The 16,565-nt window shown below is 47.2% G+C and overlaps 2 protein-coding genes across 3 annotated transcripts in view; both read right to left on the bottom strand.

Moving 5' to 3' along the window:
• Nucleotides 1-207: 207 nt before the first annotated feature.
• SH3BGRL3 (SH3 domain binding glutamate rich protein like 3) lies at nt 208-1,718 on the bottom strand. The gene is made up of 3 exons (XM_056123349.1): nt 1,548-1,718; nt 732-899; nt 208-645 (listed from the first exon to the last, which is right to left on the bottom strand). The coding sequence occupies exons 1-3, from the start codon at nt 1,593-1,595 to the stop codon at nt 580-582; spliced, it is 282 nt and encodes a 93-aa protein (XP_055979324.1). The 5' UTR covers nt 1,596-1,718; the 3' UTR covers nt 208-579.
• A 1,108-nt stretch (nt 1,719-2,826) lies between these two features.
• Nucleotides 2,827-16,565, bottom strand: part of CEP85 (centrosomal protein 85) — a 51,362-nt gene continuing 37,623 nt past the window's right edge. For both annotated transcript variants that reach the window (XM_056122896.1, XM_056122898.1), the window contains 7 exons: nt 15,101-15,253; nt 14,538-14,692; nt 13,161-13,275; nt 10,457-10,507; nt 7,138-7,245; nt 5,860-6,085; nt 2,827-4,637 (listed from right to left, as the gene is read on the bottom strand). In XM_056122896.1, coding sequence (XP_055978871.1) covers nt 4,477-4,637; nt 5,860-6,085; nt 7,138-7,245; nt 10,457-10,507; nt 13,161-13,275; nt 14,538-14,692; nt 15,101-15,253 — 969 coding nt within the window. In that variant the 3' untranslated portion in view covers nt 2,827-4,476. The remainder of the gene's footprint in view (nt 4,638-5,859; nt 6,086-7,137; nt 7,246-10,456; nt 10,508-13,160; nt 13,276-14,537; nt 14,693-15,100; nt 15,254-16,565) is intronic.

Genomic DNA, 16,565 nt, shown 5'->3' with positions numbered 1-16,565 from the left:
CCCTGTCCCATGCACAGACACTGGAGGAGATGCCCTCCCCTAAGCTCAGAAACCTGCACATAGATGCAAACTCATCCGCGGCCACACCCAGGCACCACATGGGCAAACTCAGCTAGCCCCACAGGAGCACAGCCTATGCACAATCTCATCCACCGGCCCTGTCCAGAGCAGGGAACCCAACGCCCAGGCCACACCAAACCGACACAGTACCAATGGAATGGAATTTAATTTTCTCTACGAGGCTCCCGGGGCAGGGATTGCAGGGCCTTTGGCAGAGCCGCGGCTAATGGAATCAACAAAGGTGCCCATCAGCCAGCGCCAGGCAGGGTGGCAGCCCCAGGGTCTGGCTGAGGCAGTCAGCATTTTGGGCTGTTGCTTAAGACAGTTTCTGAGACTAGTTGGGGGTAGGGAATGTTGCCTTTGAACAGAGAAGAAGGGGCTACAGTTAGAAAGGGGCTGGCTGGCTGGGGAGGGACTCCAAGGTCAGAAGGTGAGGAACAGGGAGTTGGTCACAAGGTCCTTCATGGCCGGGCAATGGCTGAGGGGAATGTGGAGATGGAGTCCAACGGGCCGCGTGGATCAGGCCAGTTTCAGGAACTCCTGAAGTGTGTTTTGTTCCACAGCCTCCACGAAGAGCTCATAGTCCTGGAGAAGGGAGGCAAGACATGGTCACCTTGTGCTGGTGCCTTGTCTTAGTCGGACTCCCCCCACCCCCGGTCCCTGGCCCATACCCCACAGTACTGGTCCCCGTTGACAATCTGGGGTGGGGTCGCCTTGGGGTTGCCTGCCAAGGCTCGCATCTCATCCCGCAAAGCGTTGTCCTGGGAGATGTCCACTAGCTGGTACTGGATGCGCTTCCCATCCAGGATGCGAGTCACCTCACTCTGCTGAGACTTGATCTGGGGGCAGAGGGTGGACAAGGTTAGAGTAAAGAGGCTGGAGGATTTGTTGGGGGAACCTGGACAGAGGGGAAGGGACTAAGTGGGAGCTTGCATTCTCCACATCCACACCCTGGGGAGGGCTCTCTGGATACCAGGTGTAGGGAAGGGGAGTCAACAGCAGTGGTGTGGGAGGACAGACCTCCCCAATCACGAAAAGTGGGATCAAGTTCGGAATGGGGCGTGCCCGGAGCTCCAGGGGGGAAAGGCTGGGTAGGCCTGGGTGGAGGCTGGCCAGGAGACACCCCGGTCCCTCCCAGGTACACACACCAACGATAGGTGAGGCATGGGAAGGCCGTGGGCTGGGTCTGCCTAGCTGGAAGAAGGGATGTGGACAGAGGACAGGTGTTCCAACGACGGGGGATGGGCGTGGGAATTTCAAGCTGGGGCTGCTGAGAATCTAGGATGCCCAATGAAGGGTTTTGGGCTGGGGCCACAGGGCCCGCTCGCAGACACCACCCGGGTGGCAGTGCCCAGCGCCGTAAACCGCTTCCCCACCCCCCACCCCTACCTCCTCCTCTAGCCCCGGGGGCGGGTCCCAGGCGCTGGGTCCGCTGGGGACCTGGCTGCCCGCGCTCTCCCCCAGCGCCGCCGCGGGCGCGCACTCACTTCTCGGGAGCCGGTGACCGACGTGCTGTAGACACGCAGGCCGCTCATGCTGCGGGTGTGGGGGCAGATCGACAGGAGCTGCACGGCCTGGAGACGACGACGCCGCCGCGCTCGGGAGCGGTTTCCTTCCTGCTCAGCCCGAGAGTCACTGCTCGCCGGACCAATGGGCGGCTCCGCAGTCTCGCGGCCGGGGCGGGGCCTACACGACCCCGCCCCGCGCAGCCGCCCCCACTCTCCCCTCCCCCGCGGGCCAGGCGGCCCCGCCCGCCGAGGGCGCGGTACCGCCCACCCCTTTTCCGACCTGGGGGCTGGTAGGATGAGGCTGCGCTGGGATCTCTAGGTGGGGACAGAGCCCAAAGGTTAGCAAAGGCCTCCGCGGCCTGCTGGGATTTATAGCCCAGGCACCGAGCCCTACTGCCACGCCGCCTGAGGCTTTCAAGGCTTCAGCTCTTTTCAAACGTGAGGGCGGTCCCCAGCGAGGCATCCTCCCTGCAGGATCCTCCTTTTTCTTACTCTCAGGCGGGTGGGGACACAGCCACCCACACCTAGCCACATGACCAGAGCTGCATGAAGGCAGGGCCAGCCCCCACTAGAGAATTCCCCCAAAGTTCCTCTGCACCGAGAGGCAGGTTTAGACAAGGGTGGGTGGTGGCAGGAGGCGCAGCCACACCCTGGAGGAGCCAGATGGGAGCCAAGGTGGCAAGCACTGAGAAGGATGGAGGCAGAGACGGTATCCCTGGGAGAGCCTGAGCCCGAGTTCGAGTTCTACCGGAAGTCTTCAGGTGCTCGAGTTTCATCCCCAACTCCATGCTGCAGAATAGCAGCCCTAAATTGCCGCTCAGCGGGAGATTTCACACCAGGCCCAACTTTGGAGACTGTCTGCAGGGCTGGACAGGACACCCCTCAGAAGTCTCCCTAGGTTCAGGGCTAGAGAGTGGCTGTGAAGCAGTGGCCTGAAATGCTCTAAATTTGAAACCACTTCCTTACAGCAGCAATGTAGAGGCAGGCGACTTCCTCTCTCAGGTGATTACCTAAACTTCCCCTAACAAACTTGCTCATGACTCAGGGCGGCTTAGCCCAATAGAAAGTGGTGTGGGAAGAGCTTATTTGGCCCAGAGAACAGAAGTGGAAGTGCTAAACAGGACATGAAGCTGGACCTGCAAAGGCTCCTCCTTGCTGTTGTCTGGGGAAGCTGGCTAAACACTCAAGTTTTAGCTCTAGTAAGCCAAAATGAGGGGTGGAGGGCGGTGGTAACGGAAGGCAATGGAAAACTGGGGAGGTCTGTTAAATATTTTATTTTGTAATCAAAATAGGCAATACAAACCAGCTGACATAACAAGGATTCATATAAATAACTGCTTATAAACTTTATGAGGAAACATACCCGTGAGCATGGTGGCTGGGCTCCCAACACAGGGTGGAGACCAACAAGGTGCTCTGTTTTTAGGAGGCAGGAACCCAGAGGCTGAGGGGATGGCTGGGTGGAGCTGCTCTGAATGGAAGGGATAAGTCACTCCATAAATAAAACACAAAACTTGTAAAAACACTTGAGGCCTAAGAGTGAGGTCCAGGATGTTTGCAAGAATCTCAGTGGCTGATTCTGGCTTGTGAGCCACTCACTGTTCCTCCAGATCCACAAGGCTCCTCCTTGGCCTGACTCCAGATCTAGAGAACATGGGCCAGTCTGACAATAAGGTACAAACTATGTGTTACTCCCTAAACAAGGAAGCAAGAGAAAACCAGAAAACAGAGGGGATCCAAAAGTCCCAGAGAAACAAAACAAACCCAGAAAACAAAGCTGTATCTTACAGTCAATATGTCCTGGGGGGCCTGGAGCGATAGCACAGCAGGTAGGGCGTTTGCCTTGCACGCAGCCAACATGGCCGACCCAGGTTCGATTCCCAGCATCCCAGATGGTCCCCCGAGCACCGCCAGGAGTAATTCCTGAGTGCATGAGCCAGGAGTAACCCCTGAGCATCGCCGGGTGTGACCCAAAAAGAAAAAAAAATGTCCTGGGGTCTCTGAACATTCAAGAAGCCTTAGAAAAGGAAAGCTACCAACCCTCTGCACTCATCCCAAACATGAGAGGCACAAATAGGGGGATGGGCCTTCCCCATAGGGCCAGGGGATGAGCAGTTTCATAGCTTCCATGAAACATTCTGGGGGTAAATCGTGTCTAAACCAGGACAAAGTTAATACTTTTTAAGTCCAAGGGGCCTGAGATTAATGAGAAGGACAAAAACCCAAGAGTACAGGTAGGTTGGAGAATGGGATCTCCAACAGGATACTGTAAAATAGTATCTGAGCACAGATGATGGAGCACTGGCTATAGTCTCCAAGTCCCCAATTCTAGGGGGTTCTTTTTTAATGAATGAATAATCACCCTGAGGCTTCTGTGAGAAGAGCCCTGAGGAAAAAGCAGTGAGATTGGGCCTAAGAAAAACTAGGAGGCCAGCTCAGTTCCCACAAGCTGGCACATGGAGCCTGAGAATTTTCTAACTGCCATAACTACTGGCAGTCTTCCCAAACCCCACTAACTCTGGGCATCAGCAGATCAAGGTATGGAGTGGAAATGGGCGTGGAGCCATCTCAGAGGATGGAGAAGGTAGCTGAGTAGCCTTGCTTGCCTTTTACGGCCTGGAGCCGGGAACAGTCTGTGAAGACTTATATTAGTCCACCTGCAAAAGGCAAATGAATTTGTATGAAAGGAAAAGTACAATCTGACAAGGCAAAGCCAGTGTAGGGAAATGAAGGCAGATTTCCCTAATCAGTCTTTACCCAGATAAAGGCTCTTACTTCCTCTCCCACCCTTTACTCTGGGAATAGCAGCAAATAGAGGTAAGGGATTGTTGGGGCAAAACCTGCTGGACTGGGTTCAAAGATCAGATCCTCCAGGGCTAATTTTAGCCCATCCCACTTCCAGCATTTTTCACTGTGTGACACAGTTTTCTCCCATATCCTGGGCGTATCTGTCTGACATGGTGGTCCTCAAGTCCTCGATGTCATGGCGCAGCTGTTGAACCTCTTCTAGTTTCTTCCTGAGCACCTCTGGCTTCTGTAAATCTAGCTGAGTTCCTGGATGCTGCGTAGCTATGAAGAGAGCATTTTAAGAGAACATTCTTAAGTCATTTAGGACAGTAGTTTTCAATCACTGGTCTGCAGATCTAAAGATTTAGGGGGCCAAAGAGATAGCATAGCAGTAAAGGCATTTGCTGAGCATGTGACCAATTTGAGTTTGATCCCTAGCATCATATATGGTCCCCTGAGCACTGCCAGGAGTAGCTCCTGAGCACTGCTAGGTATGATCTCAAAATCAAAAAACGTAAACCACTAATTTTTAAGAGACACTTTCACTTGGAGGGAAAAGTATGGACTGGCAGTAGTATCTTGAGGTCAGTGGTCTTAGGATGACACACTTTTCAAAACGTAGTTAGAGTGGGGTTGGAGTGGTAGGGAACTTGCCTCGCACATAGCCACACTGAGTTTGATCCCTACTAGCACTACACCAAGCCCCAAGCCCCACAAATAATCACTGAGCAAAGCTAGGAGTAAGCCCAGAGCACTGCCAGGTGAACCCAACAACAACAAAAATCAGGTAGAGGGGGTGGGGATGTGACTCGGTGGTAGAGTGTAAGTCTCACATGTGTGTGGCTCTGGGTTCGATCCCCAGCACTACACACACATATGCAAAATAAAAATAAATGCAGATGTGAGGCTAGGGAGATAGCTCAAAAGGTTGGGTCTAATCCTTGGCACTGAATGGTCCCTCAAATACTGTCAAGGATCCCTGATCATGTCAATAGGGGCAGCTTCAAGCACTGCTATGTGTAGTCCCAAACAAAAAGGCAGATGGTAACAGTGACTAATTACCTTGCTGCTCAAGGTCCACTTTCAATCTGTCTTGTATGCAGATACCAGTACAGATATCTATTCTCAAAATAAATTTAAAGGATTTACTTTGCAATGGGCTAGAGTGATAGCACAGCAGTAGGGCGTTTGCCTTGCACGTAGCCAACATGGCCGACTCGAGTTCGATTCTGTCGCCCCTCTCAGAGAGCCCGGCAAGCTACCCGTGACGTACTCGATATGCCAAACACAGTAACAACAAGTCTCATGATGGAGACGTTACTGGGCCCGCTTGAGAAAATCGAGGAACAAAGGGAGGACCAGGGAGGACCGTGACCGTGACTTTGCAACACAATAACTTAGAAGGAAAGTGACCAGGCCTACTTAACCCTGTTGGTAAAGTTGAATAAAGTGAGGAGAATGAAAGCCACTGCCTCCTAGATCACCGACTAGCTTGAGGACTCACAGTGAATGCCCAGGAGCAGCGAGAGATTGGGGTCATGGCCCTGGGCCCTCTGGGTCACAATGCTACAAACAGCCTGCAGATCTTGAAGGCAACTGGCCAACTCCTGATGTAGGTCAAATGCCAGCTGGGTCGTGTCTGGTGAACATGGAGACGCTGATTGGGCCTGGCGCAGGTGTTCCTGCAGTGTTAGATTCTTCTCAATCAAGTCCTGGTTCTGCACAGAGAGCTAAACAGATAGATGGGCAAGCATTAGCCCAGGCTTATGGAAAGGCAGAGCATTTGTGCACAAAGGTGAATATGAGCATATACGGGTGTGGGGGAGGGAAGACTAAGTCCCAGGCATTGTACCCCTTCACCTAGTTCCTATTCCAGGTTGGTTGGGCCCATAGGGCTCTAGCCTTGAAGAGGAATCTGCTCTACAGCAGCCTCTTAGTCATTAGCCTCCAGGTTTCTGTTCAGGAACTAAAGAAGATACTCCCGCCCCTCGGAACTCTATCTGAAGCCAGTCCCTCAGCCAACTCTGTTAGCCAGGCTATTAGAGAAGGCTTAACAGGAACTCTGAAATCTGAGCAGTCCCTGGTTTCAATCTCTCCCTGTCACCCTGACAAAAATGGCCACCAGCCAGCCTGATTAGAATGTGTCAGAGGAATAAAAGGGGAAAGACAACGTGACAGACGGGAGTAAAGGGAACTGGAAAAATTGGGGACCTGGAGGATAGTGCTAGAATATATTCCTTTCCAAACCTTAAGACTAGTTATTTATGTGTAATTGGTGTTTCTTTCCAGCCCATCTCTGAACAGTTTAACCCAGTCCCTTTCCTTCCCTACCTCTACTCTGTTTCAAAGACACTGAATAGACTTCTCTTCCAGGCCCTGCCTTTCACTCACACTGGGCTGGGCCATGTGATAATCTGAGTCCTGGGAGACTTCTTCCTAGGCATTCAGCCAATGAACTTGGCCACCACCTGCTGACAATTGTTTACTCCACGAGGACTACCAAACTCTTAGTTTTCTTGAGTCCTTCCCCTGAAACACCAAATTTATGGCAGCAGGAAGACAAAGGGAGAAAGAGAATGAGTTCACAACCAAAAAGAGTATTTCTGGGTCACTCTAAGATAGGCTTAGTATATAGAGAAATGCAAATTGTCCTACTTGTCTGCCCCCAAAAAACCCAAAAACCTACTCTCAAACATGGGAACTCTTTGGGAAAAGGGTAGGGAAGGAACACAGAAGTCACATGTGCAGGCAGTACTAGGAGACCTAGTTGATACTAGCTCACCTCTTTCACAGCAGTGCGCAGCTGCTGCAAGACCGTCTCCCTCCGCTGAGCCTCCTCTTTTAAGGCTTGGCTTGTTCCTTCTTCCTGAGCCACTTCTTGTTCTAGGCTCTGAATTCATGGCAAGGAGCAGGGACAGAACACATCAGGAATAACAAGCTGGCCTCAGATGGTACCCATACACTGCTGCTACTGAGATTATTTTACAACAATAATCACAATTATCTGTGACTTTCCACTTAAACTCTGGTGCAGTCCCTACACCAGTAACAAAGACCACCTTTCCTCAGCAAGGCATTCCAGGAAAGCCTGGCCCTTCCTTACTTTTCTAGCTGTATCTGTGTGTGCACACAGTGGGAGGTGGGTGTGTGTGTGTTGAACCCTGGGTTCAATGTATTGGAACACAAGAGAAGCATGTGCTCTACCTCTGAGTCATATCCCTTGGCCCTAGTCATAATTCTTTATACCTTATACATTACTTCCCTGCAGTCACATGAAAATGAATCATCCTTCACAAGACTGTAACTTACTTGAAGGCAAGAATGTGCCTTCAGTTGAGTTAAACAATCACTAAGCACTTAACTCTAGCAGGCACTGAAAATATTAAAAATAATACCAACAGTTGTTTTTAGAGGAGCTCACAGCCAAATGCTTCTGACAACACTGTCCATTAAAAGTTTGACAGAGAAGAGAAGGGGTATGAGAGCACTCTCACAGGCATCTGGTCTAGAAGTATAGGTGTATGTATGCAGAAAGTCAGGGTTACAATTAGCTACAATTTTGAAACTAAGTTGGGTACATTTTTTGTTGTTGCTGTTTCTGGGTCATACCCCATGATGCTCAGGATTCATTCCTGGCTCTGCACTCAGGAATAACCGTTGGCAGTGCTTTGGGACCATATGGGATGCCGGAGATCAAACCTGGGTCAGCCATACCTGCTGTACTATTGCTCCAGCCCCAATAAATTCTTAGTTCTGCATTTTCTCATTTTGTATTGATAAAAAAGATGACCACCAATTAAGTCTCTCTCATTTCTATGAAAGGTTTCAAGGTGATCAGTTGAGGTGACCTAATTCTAGAAAACTCACCTGAATTTTAATTTGCCTGAGAAATGTCAAGGGTAACTGTACTATTTAAAATACTGGGTTTGGGTGTAACTTTTGAGTGCAGAGCCAAGAGTAGTAACACCTGTGCATCACCAGGTGTGACCCAAAAAGCAAAAAAAAAAAAAAAAATACTGGGTTTGCAGGGGGGAAAGGGTACTGCCCCTCCACCTGCTCCCTCTTGGTGGCTTGGTGGCCACCATCCTCCAGAGGCCACTGGACAGTCAGGTTTGGGTTCACAGTGGTGAGACATGTGGGGCCTCACACGATGGGGGTGGAGCTGGCCCTTTCCTCCCTGCCCCAAAGAGACCCTGAGTCGCCGCCCATGAATGGCCTCTCTGGCTCCTGATCAAGCTGCTTAACGGCCATGATCCAAGTTAGACTCAGGAACAAATCTCGGAACCCAGCAGGTTTTGGCAGAAATCCTTCCAGATTTAATTGTTAAAATTTTGGAATTGGGGCTGGAACAATTAGCACAGCGGGTAGGGCATTTGCCTTGTATGCGGCCAACCCGGGTTCGATTCCCAGCATCCCATATGGTCCCCTGAGCACCGCCAGGGGTAATTCCTGAGCGCAGAGCCAGGAGTAACCCCTGCATTGCCGGGTGTGACCCAAAAAGCAAAAAAATAAATAAAATAAAATAAAATTTTGGAATTCCAGAATCATAACCTGCAATAGAAAACAAATTGTCTACTGTTGCCTTTTTGGCAGATCTGAGTGTTGGGGTAAAATCCCAAATAATAATGGTGGGTCTGGTGTCAAAATATTGAATGTAATCAAAGTAGAGAGAGAGTAATGTGGAAATAACTTGTCCCACAGGTAGGGGGAAGGCGTGGGATGGGGGGTATACTGAGGTTTTTGGTGGTGGAAAATGGGCACTGGTGAAGGGACAGGTGTTTCATCATTGTATGACTGAGACTTAAACCCAAAAGCTTTGTAACTGCTCTCACGGTGATTCAATAAATAAAATTATAAAAAAGGAAAAAAAAATAAGGTGGAGTTCATGCCCAATTCAATCAGCCTAATCAATGGCTGGAATAAATAGCAATACTCCTACAAAAAAAAAAAAACCACTGGGTTTGGGCTGGAGCGATATCACAGCGGGTAAGGCATTTGCCTTGCATGCAGCTGACCCAAGTTCGATTTCCAGCATCCCATATGGTTCTCTGAGCACCGCCAGGAGTAATTCCTGAGTGCATGAGCAGAAGAAACCTCTGTGCATTGCTGGGTGTGACCCAAAAAGCAAAAATAAAAGACTTAAATTAAGAAAATGTCTATTCTGGTCCAAAACAGAAACTAGGAGCCATCTTTTTTTTTTTTTAATCCTTTAATCTCCCAAGTTCTATCCAGCACCGATTTCTCTCAATTTTACTTTACAAATTCAATTCAACCTGACCCCTTACATCTCCCTTGCTTAGCTGCCTTATGCTAGCCTCGGTACCTTCATCATTTCCCCCTGTGATTTCTGCAATAATAGTCAGCTTTGCCTCTTTCTAGGTGACCATCTTCCACATGCTAGCCTGAGGTGCAAACCTGACTAAGTCACATCTTACTTAAGTACTATAGTAGATTCCCATCACCTAAGATTAAAAGCTAACTTAGTTGAACAGTTTTTCCAAAGTTCAGTTCTCTATTCACCATTTCACTTCAGCAAGGTCAAACTGTTTGCAACTGCATGTTTAAGTTAGTTTTTCATCCCTCCATAATCCTATCTGTGCTGTTCCTTTGACCTGGAATTCCAATACAACCCTATCTAGCATCATTTCTGCTGTTTAACTGTTCCATCCTTCTTCAAAGCTTATAGTTCCAAAAGTTCTGACATATTCCTAGCCACATAGGGTACCTGGACATTGCTTTTACAGTGCTGTACCAAACCCCCTTCCCATTAAGACTGCAGAATAAAATTGACAGCCTCATTCTTATTTTTTGGTTTTTAGGTCACATCCGGCAATGCACAGGGGTAACTCCTGGCTCGTGCAGTCAGGAATTACTCCTGGTGGTGCTTGGGGGACCCATATGGGATGCTGGGAATCAAACCCGGGTTGGCCGCGTGCAAGGCAAATGCCCTACCCGCTGTGCTACCGCTCCAGCCCTGAGAGTCTCATTCTTGAACTTGTATCACTGAGCTAATTGTACAGAAAAAAAAAAATGAAGTGCTGGCTGAATTCTGGAGTCTATTAGTAAGTCCTGCCCATCATATCCCAAGAACTCTAGCTCACCTGTACTTGTGAACGCAACTGATCCATCTTCTGCTGCTGCTTCTCCACAATCTGAAAAATTAGCAAGGAAGGTTTTAAAAAACAAAAGCTGTTGGTGAGGTCAGGAATCAAGAGGCTGCAGTAGGATCATTTTGAAAAATTTTTTGGATTTTGGGCCATATCTGGAGGTGTTTAGGGTTTCTATGTGTGCTAGGGATCTGAAAACCCAGGTGAGCAAGATAAAAGGCAAATACTTGAACTGTTGTATTCTGTCTCTCTAGCCCCTCACTGACGCCAGCCAATCAATAGGGAACTCAGAGTGAAGATAATCTAAAAAAAATGCTAGAGGGAAAGCGCAATGCCTAAGGTACTGGCCTTGCATGTTATTGGCCCTGGTGTGATCCCTGGTACTATATATGATACCCCAGGAATGACCCCAGAACACAGGGTCAGAAGAAACAGGAGAGACTCAAAAACCAATACTTAGGCCTGCTTGAGCAATATAGATGAACAACTGGAGGACAGTGCTATAGTGCTGCAGAAATTATATAAAAATATGTATCAATTGTTTTTTTTTCCTTTTTGGGTCACACCTGGCAATGAAGAGGGGTTACTCCTGGCTCATGCAGTCAGGAATTACTCCTGGCGGTGCTTGGAGGACCATATGAGGTGCTGGGAATCGAACCTGGGTCGGCCGCATGCAAGGCAAATGCTGTACCTGCTGTGCTATCGCTCCAGCCCCGAAATATGTATCAATTGGGATGATGTGACAGTACAGAAATGAAGGCACTTGACTTTGATGCAGCACCCAGCACCACAGGGAGTGACCCTCCACCAAGTATGGAGCTGAAAGTAGTCTCCCAATGCTACCAGGTATAGCCTGAATGACCTCCCACCTGCAACATACACCATAAAAAAGGAAGTATGGAGAAATGTAACCTGGGACTTCATATCCTGGCTAAGCAGCTTCATACTTCTCTGCTCAGTCACCAAAACAGGCTTAGACAGAAATGGTATGTCTGATGACTAACAATAAGGATGATGGGGACACTGATCACTGTAGAACAATTGAACCAACTTTACTTTTATGTTTGTTTTTTATTTTTAAAATTTTAATTTATTTTTTTAATTGAATCACAGTGAGATACACAGTTACAAAGTTATTCATTATTTGGTTTCAGTCATAATATGCCAAAACCTGTCCCTTCACCAGTGTATATTTTCCAACACCAATGTCCCCAGTTTCCGTCCCGACATTCCCCCACAAACACACACATACAACCCCCTCTATGCTTTGTGGCAGGCACTTTTCTCTTGCCCCCCCCACCCACCCTTTTGGGCGCTATGGTTTTCAATACAGATACTGAAAGAACCAACTTTATTTATATATTTATAGTCAGCAAACACTCTGGTTCTTTGGTAAAAGAAGTAACTGGAGCCTGGAGATAGTACAGCAGGTAGGATGCTTGCCTTGCACACTGATGACCCAGGTTTGATCCCTAATTGAACCACCTATGGTCCCCTGAGCACCACAGGAAGTGATCTCTAAGTGCAAAGCCAGAAATAAGGCTTTTTTTTTCTTCTTCTTTTTGGGTCATACCCGGTGATGCTCAGCAGTTGCTCCTGGCTCTGCTCTCAGAAATCACTCCTGGCAGTGCTCAAAGGACCTTATGGGAAGCTGGGGATTGAATCCAGGTACACTGTGTGCAAGGCAAATGCCCTACCTGCTGTACTATCACTCTGGCCTCCAAAAATAAGCCTTGAGCAACAACTGGATATGGCCCCTTCAATCCCTTCCCCACAAAAAGAATTCAGTTTCATGTAATCTAACCTATCTAGTCTATTCAGGGTTGTGAGATTGTATAGCTTTTGTCACACTGACTCTGCCAGGAGAGAATCTGAATAGACCCTATTTTCTGTCCTTTGAGACTGAAGATACTCTAAGAATCATTTCTGGGTCTTCTTCTTTTGCTTACTTATGATTAGCAGACCTTAGCTCCTTTTCTGATTAGTATGGCCAACTCACTGGTTAGAACTCAGCCCTATCTAAGAGTTTCTGTATGATTCTGAGTCATAAATGAAATGTACTTTCTTTTTGGCCTCACGCAGTGATGCTCAGGTATCACTCCTAGTGGGCTCAAGGGACCACATGAGGTACGAGGGATTGAACCTGGGCTGGCGATATGCAAGGCAAATGCCTTAGCTGCTGTGCTATTGCCCCAGCCCCTGATATGCATCACTTCTGAAGCATCTGGTCTGGAGATTTAGAGTTATGTCCTCTACTAACAAAAGGAAAAATACCCAAAATACACAGGGCTGACCTCCTACAAAAGAAAAGCTCAACTCTCGATAGAAGGTGGTCTAGGGTGAGAAACTTATGGTTTCTTTTGAATACATGGGCTGGAGCGATAGCACAGCGGTAGGGCGTTTGCCTTGCACGCAGCCAACATGGTCAACCCGAGTTTGATTCCTCCGCCCCTCTCGGAGAGCCCGGCAAGCTACCGAGAGTATCTCCCCCGCACGGCAGAGCCTGGCAAGAGCCTGGAAAGCTACCCGTGACGTACTTGATATGCCAAATACAGTAACAACAAGTCTCATGATGGAGATGTTACTGGGCCCGCTTGAGCAAATCGATGAACAACGGGAGGACTGTGATGGATTTGAATATACAAAATTCTCTTTTTCCTCAGTCTACTCTTATTACAATCCAGACACCCTCAGTTACCTTCCGGAGAGAATCACATTCTTTCTGCCAGGACTCCATGCCCACTTTGGAGCCTTCTTCCTGTTGAGTTGAACCTTCTCCACTGATCTTCTCCACATACTGCTTGTCTTGCAGGCTGGAAGATAGTGGTCCCTTTAAGAGATGTGGCTTTGACTTGTTCTGAATTGTTGGGGCTATTTTGGGGTTAGACCCTTTCAAGCCACAGTTGGCATGAAATATATGGGAAGTGTCTTAGATCTGATGTATATAGAGTACATCACACAGAAACTGCTCAGTATGTTAGTTCCCTTCCCTACTACTCGGAATCTATCTAATGTAGATTCCAAATAGTATATATTCAGATATTCTCTACCACCAATTCTCTACCTGTCCAAGACTTTTTTAGTCTTTGCTGTGATTTAAATATATACGTATATATACATATGTATTATAAGCATTTAAAGTCTTACATACATACTACAGAAATTCTAGGGAATATATATTTTTTCTTGACACATATAGTTGGAGGAGAAGCACTTGACACATATAGTTGGGGCACAGCCAACTTGTGCCCTAACACCGCTTCTGACTCCAACTGTTGGTCCCAGAAAATGATTTCCATCATATCCCAATATCTGAGACAAACAGCAAGGTCAGTATGATTGACTACGGGATGAGAAATCCAACATATTTCATTAGAAACTGGATTTGGTCCAAGAGACTGCTGAAATAGGTTTTCAGAAATTACAGTTAATATTGAGGTTTCCAAGACACCCCCAGAGTGTATTACAACATTCTGTTTTGTTTTAGAACTGTGGCAATTGAGAGCAATCCCTAGGGCTGAAGAGAAACAGATTCTCCCAGTAGCCTTTAGCTTACAAGATTTAAAATAATGATTACCCGCAGTACTAACAATCAGAATCTTTTTATTTTTTTTTTACAAATATACAAGTAACTCATTTCTCAGTTTACAAAGTGCTTCTATTTATGCAACACACCTAATACTCAAGGATAATTATGCAGGATTATTATTATTCTCGAGAGTATTTCGCCCGCATGGCAGAGCCTGGCAAGCTACCCGTGACGTATTTGATATGCCAAACACAGCAATAAGTCTCATGATAGAGATATTACTGGGCCCGCTCGAGCAAATCGATGAACAACGGGAGGACCGTGACTGTGACCGTGATTATTATTCTAGGTACTGCTTGAATCCTTCCAAAGAATACAACTGAAAATATCCATTACAATTCTCATTGCATCTCAAATGCATTATTTTTTGCCCATAGCAATTTCTCTATTACTCACAATACCCCAAGTTACACAGAAGTAAATGGGGTAAAGGAGGACTAGACCTAAGCTTTACACTCCTCTCCTCAAGCCCCGAAGGGTATTTACCTATGTCTTGTGGAGGAAAATTCTGCTTCTCTTTGTCTCAGGCTTTCAAGTTGAACCTCCTTCTCTCTGCAGGCTGCACGGGTTTTCTCCAGCAAATTCTCCAGCTCAGACATTTTCTCCTGTAGCTCTGTGCTCCTCAACTCAGAATCCTTAAGCTGAGAAACAGAATCCCACGCTTAGGTCAATAAGCCAAGAAAGCATTGTCTCATTATCTAAAAAAATTTGCAGTCTTTGGGGCTGGGGCAATAGTACAGCATGTAGGCACTTGCCTTATATGCAGTTGACCCAGGTTCAATCCTCATACGGTCCCCCAACCCCCTACCAGGAGTGACTCCTAAGTACAGAACCAGCAGTAAGCCCTGAGCACTGCAGGGTGTGATCTCTCAAAAAAAAAGAAAAAAAATTGCAGTCCGGTTGCAAATCTGATACATATAAACCTGAATATGATTCCTTTACAGTTTTCATTTCAGGAAGTCACAGGGTGACTGCACACTGCAGAGGTGAGAAAGTGCTTCTGCTTGGCCTCTCCCTGCTTGCACCCAGATAAACCCAGACATTACTACCTGCTGGCTCTGCTTCTGATGGTCTTCTAGGGTTGGCAGGTCAGCCAGGTAGCGTTCCAAGGTTTCAATACGCTGCTGCTTCTCCCGGTTTTGCTCGGATTCCTTCTGGCATTTCTTTTTTAAATTATTGATATGTTTATCACGACCCTTGACCTATGGGGAAAACATAAGAAGCTGTCTCCAGTGACTTCTTTAAGATGCTGAACATCAATATTTTTCAAATTACCGTTGTCTCTGTCCCATAGGCTATACATATTGTTCTGCTCAATAAAGGGAGGAAGCTGATCAAGTTTTACTATTGAGATTGGGGTAATACAACAGAACTTTTTTCAATCCATGGTATGGAAGAATTCCTTGACCAATTTAAGAAAACTGGTAGCACTCGAGTAGTAAAAAAGAAATGTGTTGTCAGAGATTTCTAGGAGGTAGTTTTTTTTGGTTTGATTTTTCTCAGGATTTACTCCTGGTTCTGCGCTTATTGATCACTTCTGATATAGCTCAGAGGACCATATTGGATACTGGGAATCAAACCAGTGATGCGTGCAAGGCAACCCTCTGTACTATTGCTCTGGCTCTCTAGGAAGTATCTCTTTCAAATAGAGCTTGAATTGAGATGACACAGGCAAGTGACTGAGCACAATCATGCCTAACTAATGAAACCTTAATAAAAACTCTGGATACGAGCTTCTGAGTTAATGAATGCAAGAACATGTTAGGGCAACAAGCCCTGATTCCATGAACTGAAGGCACAGAAACATAGCTTTCAGATCTTTCCAGACAGTGCCCTATGTGTCTCTTCATTTGGCTGTCCTTTATAATAAAACTGCGAATTAACTCATTTTTTTGAGTTCTGAGTCATATTGGTGACTTACTGAACCTAAAGGGTTCATGGGAATAACTGGACTTCTAAAAAGCTGGTCAGTCACATGGGTGTACCAAGAACTGAACTTGGCATCTCAAGCAAACAAGCAAGTCCTATGGTAAACTATGCCCTTAAACTGCTTGACACCAACCTCTGGATTGTCTATATCAAAACTGAAGGATAGGGCTACAGAGACAGCAGAGGAGATAAGGTGTTTGTCTTGCATACAGCTAATGTGGTATCAGATATGGTCCTCTGAGAACCACAGGAGTGATCCATCAGCACAGAATTGAAGCAAATATAGGGGCTAAGTGATAGTACAGTGGGTAGGGTGCTTGCCTTGCAATGGCCGATCTAGATTTGATCCCAGGCACCACATATGGTCCCCCGAACTTGCCAGGAGTTATTCCTGAGTGCAGAGTGCAGTCCTGAGTGCAGTGATTCCTGGGCTACCTTCCTCTCCCCCCCAAAATAACTGAAATATAGAAGGAGAGATAACTATCCTATAAATATAAAACCCGTTTGCTCTGCATGCAGGAGGACCAGGTTTACTCCCTGGCACTACATGAACCCCTAAGCACTGCCAGGAGTAATCCCCAAACA

The sequence above is a fragment of the Sorex fumeus genome, unplaced genomic scaffold (genome assembly GCF_029834395.1).
Source record: "Sorex fumeus unplaced genomic scaffold, SorFum_2.1 ptg000047l, whole genome shotgun sequence".
NCBI lineage: Eukaryota > Metazoa > Chordata > Mammalia > Eulipotyphla > Soricidae > Sorex > Sorex fumeus.
Note: the sequence above shows the minus strand (reverse complement) of the source record. Positions and strands in the feature narration are given on the sequence as shown.